Genomic DNA, 13,534 nt, shown 5'->3' with positions numbered 1-13,534 from the left:
AAGCACGAACCTGGAACCTGCCACATGTATACGCATTTATGTGTTACTAATAAAGGCAGTAAGTAATGTGTTGAAAAGCTGTTTAAAATAGGACTTGAATACAAAATAGCTATAAATGAGTTTAGCCATGACTATTCTATTCCTAAATTATTAAGTACATAATTCTTTTCAAATTCTTTTCAAAAACTGTTGGCATCAGAGGTGCAATTTACCACAGTAATAGTACATTGGAAATATAGTTGGAATAAGTCAGAATACATAATACTTTTGATCTACTAAGACATTTTGAGAAATCTTAAACTTTAAAATAATGGTTTTATATTGTCTTTATAATAATTATTTTATTTTTCTTTATTTTGTCTCAGGTCACAGTAGGCTAAATCACACTGCAGATGCTAAATTAACTTATTTGTTTAGATGCTGCCTTGTATTTTTCACTTTTAGGTAAAAACAGCACAAATTGTATATTTATTAAAGCAAAAAGAGAAAGTATATGTGTTATTTTGCTTATTTGAAAGATACATCTTGCACATTCTTTGCTGGTGTTATACACGCAAACCTGTAGTTAAATCAGGGCTTTAGTGAGTTAGGTTTCACTAATGTAATGAAATGCAATCAAAGAGTGTGTATTAAGATATTCAGTTACAAATTAAAGTGAGCAAATTAAACAAATTAAAGATGCAAAAGCTTGCATCCTCCATTTGAGATTATATAAATATTCTCTAATGACCTGTCTGGGGAACTACTTTGGAACGGGTTTATACTGGCCTTTATTCCTGGCATATCTGTTGTAAGTCTGCAGATTGATTGCCCCAAATAATTCTCATAATTATAACGCAATAAGATTCAATGGTTTGGGACAAGATCGTTAATGATTTCTGTCAACAGAAGATGTTTGGTAACTAATGAACAGAATATGGGGGTTAAACTCAGACTGCATATAGTACTGCCCATAAGCTGTACTTGGTCCTTGAACCAGACTTCTGTTACTTAGTTTTCACGTAATGATCAATTTAGAATTCTGAATGGAGTGTGTGTGTATGCATGTGTGTATGTGTGTGTATTTTCCAGCGGGGCAGCTAGCGGGAAACTCTTCAGTGGAGATGTACAGGCAGGTGCTGCTGTCTGGCTGTCGCTGTGTGGAACTGGACTGCTGGAAAGGTCGGACAGCTGAAGAGGAGCCTGTTATCACCCATGGCTTCACTATGACCTCTGAGATTTCCTTTAAGGTAATGCACACTATAGACACAATAAACTTTGGACTGTCACTTAGTTACATCTTAAGCTGATCCAGATGCAACTGGTTTTCTATTGGTTTTACCCCAGAAGGCCTTTAACTCTGTGGCATCCTATCAACTTAATACTTTCTTAATGTAATTGTAAGGCTGAATGAGTTTATCACACTGAAATGAACTGCATTTAGATAGGAGAACTTGAGTGTATTAGATTTTTACATCTCAGCTAATGATTATATTCTCCCCTCTAAAACCTATTCATATTCAAACTATTCTATTTCAGGAAGTAATTGAGGCCATTGCCGAATGTGCTTTTAAAACGTCTCCTTTTCCCATCATCCTATCCTTTGAGAATCATGTGGACTCGTGAGTGAAAGCACCACACTGCCTGCATGTGACAAGCCTCTCTTACCTTTGGCCTTGGAGTGCCAATGTTCTGCACACACAAGAGCTGAATGCAACTATGGCAACAAGGAGTAGAATGATTATAGCATAGTCTGTAATGCACAATTTGTTTTCACTTGTCCCTCTTGAAATGCCATACACTGTTGCTGCTCCTTTTCTTCCTGTATGCAAGAATATGTGGCATAAATTGACAGCTCATTATGACACCTTTTAAAGTAGCACAAGTTTGTAAAAGCCTATGGCATTGTTTGGCTGATAAAATACATTCTTACCTTTGAGAATTTTGAGAAATTTTATTATTTTTTTTTTTATCAAAAATGTAATTGTGTTTGTAATTACAGTCCGAAACAACAAGCCAAGATGGCGGAATATTGCAGATCAATTTTCGGAGATGCCCTTTTAACTGAGCCACTTGAGAAATATCCGGTATGTAACTTGTGTTCAGGATCCTTTTCACACTATTACAATCATGCACAAAGTCTACAATAAGGACAGCATATAAGGAAATTGTCGTTCCTGTGTATTTTTAGCTTGAGGCAGGGGTTCCACTGCCCAGTCCACAGGAACTCATGGGGAAGATCCTCATTAAGAATAAAAAATCTCACCCCAAACCACCCGATGGAAGCACAAAGAAGAAGCTGTCAGAGCAAGCCTCGAACACCAACAGTGACTCCTCCAGTGTGTTTGAGCCATCCTCACCCAGCGCTGGGCCTGCAGGTAAACTCAACATGAGGTTAAAGACTTAGTCTTTTTTTTCTAAAGTATTAGGATGAAGAAAAGAATGCTGAAGACTGTTCTAAGTAGTGACTTTTAAATCACCACCTGTTTCAGGTGCACATGTTTTTTGCCCCTGTTTGTTATCCTTATAGTGCCATCTGGTGGGGTGTGAAGTAAAGACATAACTATGTTAATGCAATGCTATTGCTTTTATAGCTTGGATTGCTAGTTACTGTGCTATTACCAGTGGTGTATACTGTTAACCGATGGTGGCTTCATATCAACTTTAGGAGGAGCACTTTGTTCAAGGGACCTAACTTGCATTTTGTCAGTTGGCAAGTGCTTATATAGGCTAGGCATAAGATATATATAATATACTTATGACTGCTCACAAGTACAGCTCATCATCATGTTACAGACATTATAGGGTGTTATATTGTGATTATATTGTCTTTCCTCTAAGTCCACACACTTGTGATGTAACCAAAGTGAAAATGTTGCATGTCTGAAGGCGCATAAATTAAAATTGGAAATTTTGGGCATGGCGTCTGCAAATCAATGCAGTACACAGTTCCACTAACACTGCAGTAGTTTCATTTACTCTCATTAGTAAATAAAGCTATCAGTTCTAACCACTGACTGTATGAATGTTTATGAACCTACCCGGTTTCATTAGTATTTTTATTCCACACTTAGCCAACAGTTTTTAGTGTCCCCTTCCCTATTGCACGTGCTCAAGTTGCATACAAGTATGACGTATGTGATAGTATGACTCACAGAAGTATAAACCAAGCCTTAAGCTTAAGCCAGTAATGTGTTTTTGTCCCTCTTTACTGATGTCCATTAGCTTCAGCAGAGGTGGAGGCGGATGATGATGAAGATGATGACGATGATGATGATGACTGTAAGAAGTCAATGGATGAGGTAAGTGGGCTTATCACATTTATAGCAAGTCTGAAGATTTAGCAGCTGATGTGTTTGTGTATGGATTCTCTACAGGGCACAGCAGGATCTGAGGCTTTTGCTACTGAAGAAATGTCCACTCTAGTTAATTACATCCAACCCACTAAGTTCCACTCCTTTGAGACTTCAAAAAGTGAGCAGAATTACTTGTAATGTTGGGCTCATTCATTTGGCCTAATTTGCTACTATGATGTACTCGCTGATGCCTTTTCCATCATTGTGTTTTCAGAGGTCAACCGCAGTTATCAAATGTCGTCGTTTGTGGAGACGAAGGCCCTAGAGCAGCTCACCAAGACTCCTGTGGAGTTTGTGGAGTATCTTTTCTATTAAATAAGTCCTGCAGTTAAAAGTTACTGCCACTTCTGTTTTATCCTGCTGTAACCCATATGGTGTCTGAATAAACATGGTGAGGAATGATGATAGCTATCTAAATTTTTATGCACAAATTGTGGCCCAAAAAAAGCAGATACGTGATTATAGTCAGAACTATAATAATCAGTTATAATTATAATTGATCATATTCCTTCCGCTGTATATTACCCAGTGTTATACTATAAATGTTTAAGATAATAACCTCTTTACATTGAGAAGTTTTACCTGTTAAAAGAATGCCTTTACATTCTTAACCGAATTCTCTAAGATACAACAAGCTTCAGCTCAGTAGAATCTACCCCAAGGGCACTCGAGTCGACTCCTCCAACTACATGCCTCAAGTGTTCTGGAACGCAGGCTGCCAGCTGGTGGCACTAAACTTTCAGACAATAGGTAAACGCAGTCTATTTCTTAAGTCATCCTCTGTATATGAACATCATTTCATTCATTTCCCACCAGGAAAATGAATGAAATGAACATCATTTCATTCATTATTCTGGTGGAAGCCGAGGTGGCAACAGGGTGAGGAGGTCAGCCCAGACTATCCCCATTCACAGATTCCAGCTCCTCCTAGGGGGTCCCTAAATGTTCCCAAGCCAACTGTGAGATATAATCTCTCCAGCAGCTACAGCTCTAGCAGATCTGACTTGGGGTATCCTTATTAGGTGCCCCGAATCACATCATCTGGCTCCTCTTGATTTGGACAAGCAGCAGCCCTACCTCGAGGCTCTCTCGGGTTGCTGAGCTCCTCACCCTATCATGGAGAGTCAGCTTGACATGACTTGAGGAGGAACCTCATTTCTGCCACTTGCAACCTGTGACCTTATTCTGTTGGTCACTAGCCACAGCTCACGACCTTAGGTGAGGATATGAACATAGATTAACTTGTGAGCATAGACCTTTGTGTGAATACTGAGCTTTTCCTTACCACCACAGACCAGTACGGGGACTGTAACACTACTGCCCCGATCTGATCCGTTTGTCAATTTCTTCTTTTCTGTTTGTCAATTTCTGTCTTTTTCCATCACTTGTAAATAAGATCCCGTGGTACTTGGTACCTGACAGGAACATCCCACCCTTTTCTGGGAGAGAGCCATGCTCTCAGACTAGGAGGTGCTGATTATCATCCCAGCCGCTTTACACTCAGCAGTACTCAAGTGGATGTTGGAGGTCTACTTCTGATGGTGCCAAGACATCAACATCACCTATAAAATAACAGGGATGCTACTTCTATTCCCCAATACTGGACACTTTCTAACCATGGCTGTGTCCTGATATTTTGTTCCTGAAAACTACAAACAGGAATGGAAACAAGACACACCCTTTAAGGAGCATGACACCCACCTTAAATGGTTTCGACTCAAAGCCAAGAATGTGAACACAACTATCACTGTGCTCATACAAACCAGACTACAGACCAGACTGCATGAAGTGGGGACCCAAATACCTCCCACAACAAATTGTTGTGGCACATGATCATAGGCTTTCTCCAAATCCACAAAAAAAATGTAGACTGGTTTAGCATACTCCCACACCCCCTCAAAAATGTGCAAAGACCACAGTCAAGAGCTGATCAACTATTCTAGAGTAAAGAGGTCAACACTCCCCCGCACTTGCTCAGCAGAGCTTGAATCAGGAGAGCTTTCTGTGATTGGTAATCCCAAAGCCTCCTTCTTCAACTTAATAGCTTCCCTCATCACTGTCTACTAGTATATTCTAGGGTTACCACCATGACAGGCACTGACAGCCTTCTGGCCACATCTTCCTGAAGCTGCCTCTACAATTGTGGACTTGCGCATGGTCAATTCAGACTCGCTTTTCCTGACCTCATGCGATACAGGGGAGAAGCCCTTTTGGAAGTGGGAGTTAAATTTGTCACACTCACAAACACTCACAAACAACAATTAAGGCCCTGTGTGACAAATCCTACTCACCACCAAGTGGTGATCAGTTGACAGACAGTCTCCTGAGCACACCACCCGATGCCTGGCTCCTGGAGTGGATCACAGTAACCAAGAGTGGCCCTACTGGGAGCATTAAGTTATCATTAAGTAGCTTTGAGGTTAAAGTGCATAAGCCCTGGTGGCAGCAGGGGTGTGGTTGAGTGTTGGCTGCGGATGGAGAGAAAGCAGGTTATGTGTGCTTTTTTTGTCGTTTCAGAAGAATGTTTTTTTGTCGCTCTCTCATTCACAGTGTTCCCCGGAAAAGACGAACAAAGCACACATAAGTAAACTCAACTTGATCACACATAGGTGAGAATCATCACTCGTTACCTGCCGGTTTGACCCACCTCCTCTCTGTACGGAGCTGATGCTCGACTACGCCCCTGCTGCCGCGGCCCCTTTGCCGCAAGAAGGTTTAGGTCCTCAAAGGGGACATCGTTTCATTGTAGTTGAAAAACTTAAAATACATCTTTATGAATGTTCTGTGTCTTCTTTTGCTTACCTAGATCTGTCCATGCAGCTGAACTTGGGCATGTATGAGTATAATGGGAAGAGTGGCTACAGGCTTAAGCCTGAGTTCATGAGGCGACCAGATAAGCACTTTGACCCCTTCACAGAAAGCACTGTGGATGGCATTGTAGCCAATACTTTATCAATAAAGGTTAGTGTCCTATGGAGTGGCTTCATATTGCAAGTAAATGTTTGTGATTTCTGTTTAGTGCATAGGAGGCCCCTGTGGGGATTTCATAAGATGATTAGTAAATAGCAACTCTTTTTGGAAAAGTATAAGCAGCACTTGTTAATACAAAATACTCAACACCTTCACCAACACAACTACTGAAAATTACTGAACTACAGAACCATTATTATCACTTAGATTTATCATGTCATGTCATTATTATTATTTGTTTTTTGTTTTTATTGTTTTACATAATAGATTTACTTTGTTTTCCTGAATGGGGCAGAAGAATTATGCATTCAACATTTGGTGTTGTATAAAACACAAGCACATTTACATCAAGTAAAAAAAATAGAGCCATAATTTTTATTTATTGTGCAGTTCAGGCTTTTCAGTTAATGCTACCACTGACTCACAACTGCCACCAATCATTGAGCTTCGAGCGTCATTTTTGTGCTTTCTTGCTGTGAGTGAATAAATATTGTACAAATAAATATTGTACAAATGTCTGTATTTTTTAGGATTATTATAAACCTGTGTTGAAAGAACACAGGACAAAGAACTAATCAGAGTCAGGCAATGTACATTGCACAAGTGTATTGAATTTTCAAGGTCCTGGTTACATGATCATAGACAGAGTCAATAAAGTGACTCATCAGGCTTGACATAAGCATATTTCATGCAACAAGGTAACAGATATACTTACAGGATTGCGTATGTATTATTATATAGTGAATGCATTTATTACTGTTTTTTCCAATCAGATCATATCAGGACAGTTCCTTACTGACAAGAAAGTGGGGGTGTATGTGGAGATTGACATGTTTGGGCTGCCAGTTGACACAAGACGGAAAGCATTCAAAACAAAGACGTCCCAGAACAATGCCATCAACCCTGTGTGGGATGAAGAGCCGATCGTCTTTAAAAAGGTAGAGCACTTCACCCAGAAGAGTCACATAAAGCTTGTGGCTTTAAATAAATCATTTTACTGTTGTTTTCCCTTCTTTGACAGGTGGTTCTGCCTACTCTGGCCTCATTGAGAATAGCTGTATTTGAGGAGGGTGGAAAGTTCATAGGTCATCGGTTAATTCCTGTATCAGCCATTCGACCAGGTAGATGTCTGCTTTCTCCGCTAAACAGGATTTAGAGTTATATGCGATTATATGATGTGAAATGCACATGAAAGCATTTTTATACAAGCTTTATTGTTGTTACAGGTTACCGGTATGTTGGACTGAGAAATGAGAAAAACCAGTCGCTCACTCTTCCTGCTCTATTTGTGTATATTGAAGTGAAAGATTATGTGCCAGACACCTTTGCAGGTAAGTAGTATCAAATTAGCACATAATAATTACTTGCCCTTTTTCTTCAACCTATTGTGCGAATGTGAAATTCCATCATGATCACAGTGCCGCAGGTTTTATCGATGCAGCCTTGAGCTGAAGGTGTTTTCCAGAAGCTGTGAAATGCAGAGACTAATGGGACTTGTGCTTCCTGTTCAGCACATGTGACTTTACTTCAGATGTTGTATGCCGTTGGGGCCTACAGGTGCAATTGGCTCTAGCCTTTTCAACAGCATTTAACGCTTTTGTTTTGAGGGGCGCTCAGTCTCCCACAGAAGTTGCCAGTGACGTCAGCGCCGAGGCAGATAACATGGCAGATAACATAACAGGCAGCAGGGAAAAAATTGTGATGCCAGTGTGAATGCAAATAATGATGAATTGCCAGTCTGGATAAAATTTGCCATGCTTGTGACGACTGACTGTGTGTTTTTTTATTGGAACAGATGTCATAGAGGCCCTGTCTAACCCTATTAGATACGTCAACTTAATGGAGCAGAGATCCAAGCAGCTGGCGGCTCTGACATTAGAAGAAGGGGAGGAGGAGAAAGATGCCAAAGAGGTGGGGCTTGTATACGACTGAACCTTGTTACATCCAGATTACATAGTTCACTGCAGGTTCATCTCAGTGCTGATGTGGCTTAACAGAATTACATGAGTGGAATTAAAGCTTTTAATTTACTATATGAACATATGAACATATGAATGGAAGAGTGGACTGATATAATACTTTTGTAAATTAATATTTTTTGGTAACTTGAACAACCTCAGGATTGTAATTTAGATGTAAGTAAACTTTTAGCTGTTTTGAGGAAATCTCTTATGAAATGTTAATATATCTGAATATTCACTTGAAACACCACTTGCTCTGTCTGTTTGTTTCCTTTTTTCCAAGTTATTGTTACAACAATCAGAGGGTTAAACACATTTGCTCCTAACATTGCGTTAACGGTAGCCATTTCTTAACTATTAATATGTGATACTGACTTAGTTAGGTTCTCAGTGAATTAACACCATGGTCAGTGATTGTCACAATGATTCTAGTAAATAAAAAGGGATTCATATTAGTTACAACTTGTTTTTCCCCCATTTTCTGCCCAATTTGGTCATCTGCCAATTCCCACCCACTATCTCTCCGCTGTTATATGACAGCTACCAACCGAGGAGGGTGAAGGCTAACACATGCTTCCTCTGAGATATGAGAAGCCATATGCCAACCGCATCTTTCAGAACTGCAGCTCATGCTATGTCACAGGGCAGAGTAACACACTTGTATCTCTTCCGCATACAGAAGCACCCTCTTCTGCATACATAAGCTCACAGATGCCTGTGATTGGCTAATGTCGCTGTGATTAAAAGGGGCCAATTGTGCTCCCTAGGCCTTGGATGGCTTTGGCATCATCAGGCTTTTAACTCGCAATTTCCTGATGAAAGGAACTCGTCTTTTAGACTGCATATGACCCCTCCCTCCAAACCCCCCTAGATTAGAAATTATTGTTTTACTCTTTTGATGTTTTTGAAACATATTATTTGAAATGTGGACAGCAAAGAAAGAATTTCATTGTTCAGGGAAACTTGGTTTCCTCACTGTGCACATGACAATAAACACTTTGAATCTTGAATCTTGAATCTTATAATGAATTACAATATTGCAGTTAAGAAAAAACTCCCCAAAAAACAAAGGGCCCATCAAAGACAAGCCTCTTTAAATGTTGTTTTCACCATGAATCATCTTTATCAACTCTTGTTTGTCAGAATGAGTCAGGTGTTGAGCAGGCTTCAGAGGCAAAGAGTGAGCCCAAACCTGCACCTGTGGAGAACGGCCTGAGTCACACTCTGAGTGTGACGCCGAAACCAGCGTCACAGCTCAATACACAGCCCCAGTCTACAGGTAACAGCACCAAATTTATTACCATCACATCTTCAAATTACTGAGAGCTAAATTGATTTCTTACTTCTAGCATTTTCTATTTCCGAATTATATGAATATTAAACAAATATTGCATCTACTGCTGGTCAATTTGCGTATTCACAAAATTTATCTGTAGAGGTGCTTGTGTGTTTTAGGGTCAGCTAAATCTGCAGCAAAGACTGAAGATCTTATACACAGTGTCCTCACTGGTCAGTCGCTGTTTGTGCTACACACCACAATGACTGTCAAACACTCCTATTTACATTCAATGTATAGTTCTATAAGACAAGAATAATACAATTAATATATTAGGAATATTGCCTGAACCCCTTTTGCTTCTCTTTTCTAATCAAATTGTTAACACTTTTGTTGTCCCTTAAGACTAATAAATCTTTCTTTTTTGAATAAACGTCCAGGCAATAAAAATTGTTTAATGATTGTATGTACTCCTTTCAGGCTAATGAATTTAACTTTATGAACTTTGTCCCATCTTAGAGATGGAGGCTCACACATTAGAGGAGCTGAAGCAACAGAAGGTGTTTGTCAGGGAGCAGAGGAGACATTATAAAGAAATGAAGGAGCTGGTGAAGAAACATCACAAAAAAACCACAGAACTGATCAAGGAGCATACAGCCAAATACAACGAATTCCAGCATGACTACCTCCGCAGAAGATCTGTGCTGCAGAAGTCTGCAAAACGAGATGGTAAGAAGAGGTAGGTCTACATTCTCTACTCAAGATTCCCTTTTAAAAGTGCAAAAAATGTATATACTCTATCGCTGGGAGGTGGATGGACTTCAGATTTAAGCTCTGTTCCTTAGGTGTCTGTCCTCCAGTCCAGAGCATGGTGCCTCGTTTTTCGAGCAGGAGCTGGCAACTCTGGACCAGGAGAGTGGACAGAAACTGGCTGAGCTCAAAGAACAGCAGCAGCAGCAGCTCCTGAACCTGCGGCAGGAACAGTATTACAGTGAGAAGTACCTGAAAAAAGAACACATCAAGCAGGTACAGTGAATGACTAACATCTCGTTAAGATGAAAATGTCATATCAAGATTTTTATTTATACACCACACACTATATATAAATAAATGTATATAGTGAATACACCCGCTGATGATTGAATGTAAATGGTTAACTACATCTTCTCATAAATATTCTACAGCTAATGGAGAAACTCACCCTGCTAGCTGAGGAGAGTCAAAGCAGCCAAATGAAGAAACTGAAAGACTTGTGTGAAAAGTAAGCTTGATATGAATAAAACACAGAAACAATGCCTCTCGTTTAGTCCCAGCATGGGCCTTACTGATGCCTTAATGTCCACAGAGAAAAGAAAGAACTGAAAAAGAGAATGGACAAGAAAAGGCAGGAGAAGCTGAATGAAGCCAAATCGAAAGAGAAACACTTGACAGAGGAGTAAGTAGAGATTTTGAAAGAATCTCAGAAAAAACTAAAGGCAATTCTGAACCAAGTATAAGGTGTATACCAAGTATAAATACTAAATGTGTCCTAGATTTTTAATCAGTTTAAGAGCTGATTCACATTCCTTTATTTTATAAATTATTCTTATAAACATTTTCCATAAAATAAACAACTGCCACAGTATAGAAAATCTGAACAAATTTTGTAGCATTGTGAAACTGTGAAACACTGCACTAGACATGTGCCAGACATCACCAGACGTGCCACTTAATATATTCTGGCATCAGACACATTATCACTGTGTGCTGCCAGAGTAATTTAATGGACTGTCCAAATTTTTTAACCAAATGTCTGTGCTTTTAGGGAAAAGCTGGAGATCAACAGGTCATATGTTAATGAAGTGGTACAACATATTAAAAGGGTAAGAAATATTCTGTCACACAGAGGTGATGTGACCAAAAACAGCTGCCATGACTTTAACCTGATTGGTTTAACCTTATTGTTTATATTCTTTGTCCAGCTGGAAGATGCTCAAACCAAAAGACATGAAAAGCTTGCAGAGAACCATAAGAACATTCTTCAACAAATCATTGAAGAAAAACCTAAGGTATGTTAGAGAAGCTTAGAGAAGAGAAACTCTGGCCTCTGTGACATGCCTGAAAACAAATAATGTGGACCAACAACATCCAACCAATCAAGACAAAGATCTATCGGTTCTCTTGCCTCAGAAACTGCCCCCTTTTGCACTAGCATTCAGGGCTTCTAGCTTACGTTGTGTGTGTGTGTGTGTGGGGGTTGAAGGGAACACTAAATGAAAGCACTGTTTTTGTTTGAATTTTAAGCTTCGGCACAGCTAGTATCAGTGAATGTACACCAATATCACTGATTATCCTTTTAATGTCACTTAAAATGGAAGCCAAAAGATTAAAAAAATACTTCTTAGCAATATTACTATTATAATTATTGAAAGAGAATAGATTGTATGAGTTCAGTTTATATATAGATGGAATTTGATAGACACAGTGGCCTCCTTTGTAACTTGTTTAGTGCATCACAACAGCTGTTATGTATTGTTACAGTACATTCGGCATTTGTTGCATCATGAGACTGCAGATGTTTGCATATTTTATAGCCATTATGGGGGAATTAAGTTCACCACTGATGTCATGTCTTCAGTATTGTATGAGTGAAAGTTGGTGCACATTACAGGGGGTTGATTTACAGGGGAAGGTTGATATGCAGGGGTCTTTGCTAAAATCTGTAGATATCCAAAAACCACAAACCACCAATAATTCCACAAGCAATATTAAAGTTATACAAACTGACCAGACGAACAGCATTCAGTACAAACAAAGGTAAAGTCTTACAAGGTATACCACCTTACCTGACAAATAACATTAAACATTAAACAGAAAATGAATAAATAACATTAAATAAGGAATAAAGCATGACAGGGCATACATAGGAAAATAGCAAAGCATGCCCCAAAATGTTTTATTATGCTTATACCACAGCAGTTTTCCAGCGGTTATTTTTTTTAAATTAAATAATGACCATTTTTATACTTTTATAGTTATATTTTATGTTGTGTAACTCACCCTTGCCAGCCTCTGTTTTCCCTTTCTTGAAATTAATAAGAAGAAAAAAAGCAGCTAGCCACTGAGAAACCACAGGGCATGAAGTCTTCTGTCCTGAAGACTCTCCCGTGGCTGAAACCTTAAAGAAAAAGCTTTACCTCTGACAGTTATATAGTGTTGTCACTGGAGACTCCTTTCATAAGTGTTGGCTCCTTATAGAAACTTCACCATACTAACAATTAGATGTTTTGCTTTGTTAAACAACACCACTGTTTTTATATCCATTTATTATTAGGCTTAGGTTGTGTGGAGCGTCTGCTATTCAGGTCCCTGTAAATTAGTTGTTAGTATAGGAACTATAATATATTAAATTTAGAGCATTAATATAAACCTATCATTTGAATTACAGCTGAGGCTATTGTCAGAGCTGCTGTTCTAGAATAATTACTCAACACCTTCTGACCAAATACATTTGAGAATTCATCACCAAGGTATACAAACACAAACACAATTCATGATGTACAGCCTGACATGATTAAATAATTAAGTATGGTATCATTAAGTAGCAGTGCAATTTGTATAAATATAGAATATAAAATGGTAGTGCAATGTATGTAAATATACAAAATCAAAAATCATATCCTTCAGATAATGGTATAATGACATGTATAACATGGTAAGAACATAATGAGCTGCCTTCTGGTTTCTTCAGTGAGATGTGCAAAAGGTATAGGCTCAAAGTTCAGTGCATGAGTTTCTGTACAATGAGAAAGGTGTTAGACATTGTAGAAATTGGTACAATATAATAAGTGCTGTTGTGTCCCAGAGTCTCAGGTAGGTAGTTCAGGAGCTGGATTTCTGTATTTTGTAGCTGTATCTCTTTCCCCAGGGTCCTTTAGGCCTCAGGGCACACACAAGCACATCTGTTCCCAGTGCTGCTCTCACCAAATTATGACATTAAGAATGAACAAATT

The 13,534-nt window shown here is 38.9% G+C and overlaps 1 protein-coding gene across 2 annotated transcripts in view; it reads left to right on the top strand.

The window, feature by feature from the left end:
• LOC113538670 (1-phosphatidylinositol 4,5-bisphosphate phosphodiesterase beta-1) overlaps window positions 1-13,534 on the top strand; it is a 43,687-nt gene that overhangs the window by 25,709 nt on the left and 4,444 nt on the right. Inside the window, exons 11-31 of one of the 2 annotated variants that reach the window (XM_026933919.3) lie at window positions 1,072-1,229; window positions 1,519-1,601; window positions 1,982-2,066; window positions 2,171-2,357; window positions 3,205-3,281; window positions 3,357-3,453; window positions 3,550-3,634; window positions 3,961-4,085; window positions 6,142-6,296; window positions 7,079-7,243; window positions 7,327-7,426; window positions 7,532-7,636; window positions 8,101-8,216; window positions 9,410-9,545; window positions 9,722-9,775; window positions 10,062-10,281; window positions 10,388-10,568; window positions 10,727-10,803; window positions 10,888-10,977; window positions 11,347-11,404; window positions 11,504-11,590. In XM_026933919.3, coding sequence (XP_026789720.3) covers window positions 1,072-1,229; window positions 1,519-1,601; window positions 1,982-2,066; window positions 2,171-2,357; window positions 3,205-3,281; window positions 3,357-3,453; window positions 3,550-3,634; window positions 3,961-4,085; window positions 6,142-6,296; window positions 7,079-7,243; window positions 7,327-7,426; window positions 7,532-7,636; window positions 8,101-8,216; window positions 9,410-9,545; window positions 9,722-9,775; window positions 10,062-10,281; window positions 10,388-10,568; window positions 10,727-10,803; window positions 10,888-10,977; window positions 11,347-11,404; window positions 11,504-11,590 — 2,441 coding nt within the window. Of the gene's footprint in view, window positions 1-1,071; window positions 1,230-1,518; window positions 1,602-1,981; window positions 2,067-2,170; window positions 2,358-3,204; window positions 3,282-3,356; window positions 3,454-3,549; window positions 3,635-3,960; window positions 4,086-6,141; window positions 6,297-7,078; window positions 7,244-7,326; window positions 7,427-7,531; window positions 7,637-8,100; window positions 8,217-9,409; window positions 9,546-9,721; window positions 9,776-10,061; window positions 10,282-10,387; window positions 10,569-10,726; window positions 10,804-10,887; window positions 10,978-11,346; window positions 11,405-11,503; window positions 11,591-13,534 lie in introns of those variants that run through there. The other variant, XR_008302538.1, reaches the window with a different exon arrangement.

This window comes from Pangasianodon hypophthalmus, chromosome 10 (assembly GCF_027358585.1).
Source record: "Pangasianodon hypophthalmus isolate fPanHyp1 chromosome 10, fPanHyp1.pri, whole genome shotgun sequence".
NCBI lineage: Eukaryota > Metazoa > Chordata > Actinopteri > Siluriformes > Pangasiidae > Pangasianodon > Pangasianodon hypophthalmus.
This window is presented reverse-complemented; position numbering and strand designations above follow the sequence as displayed.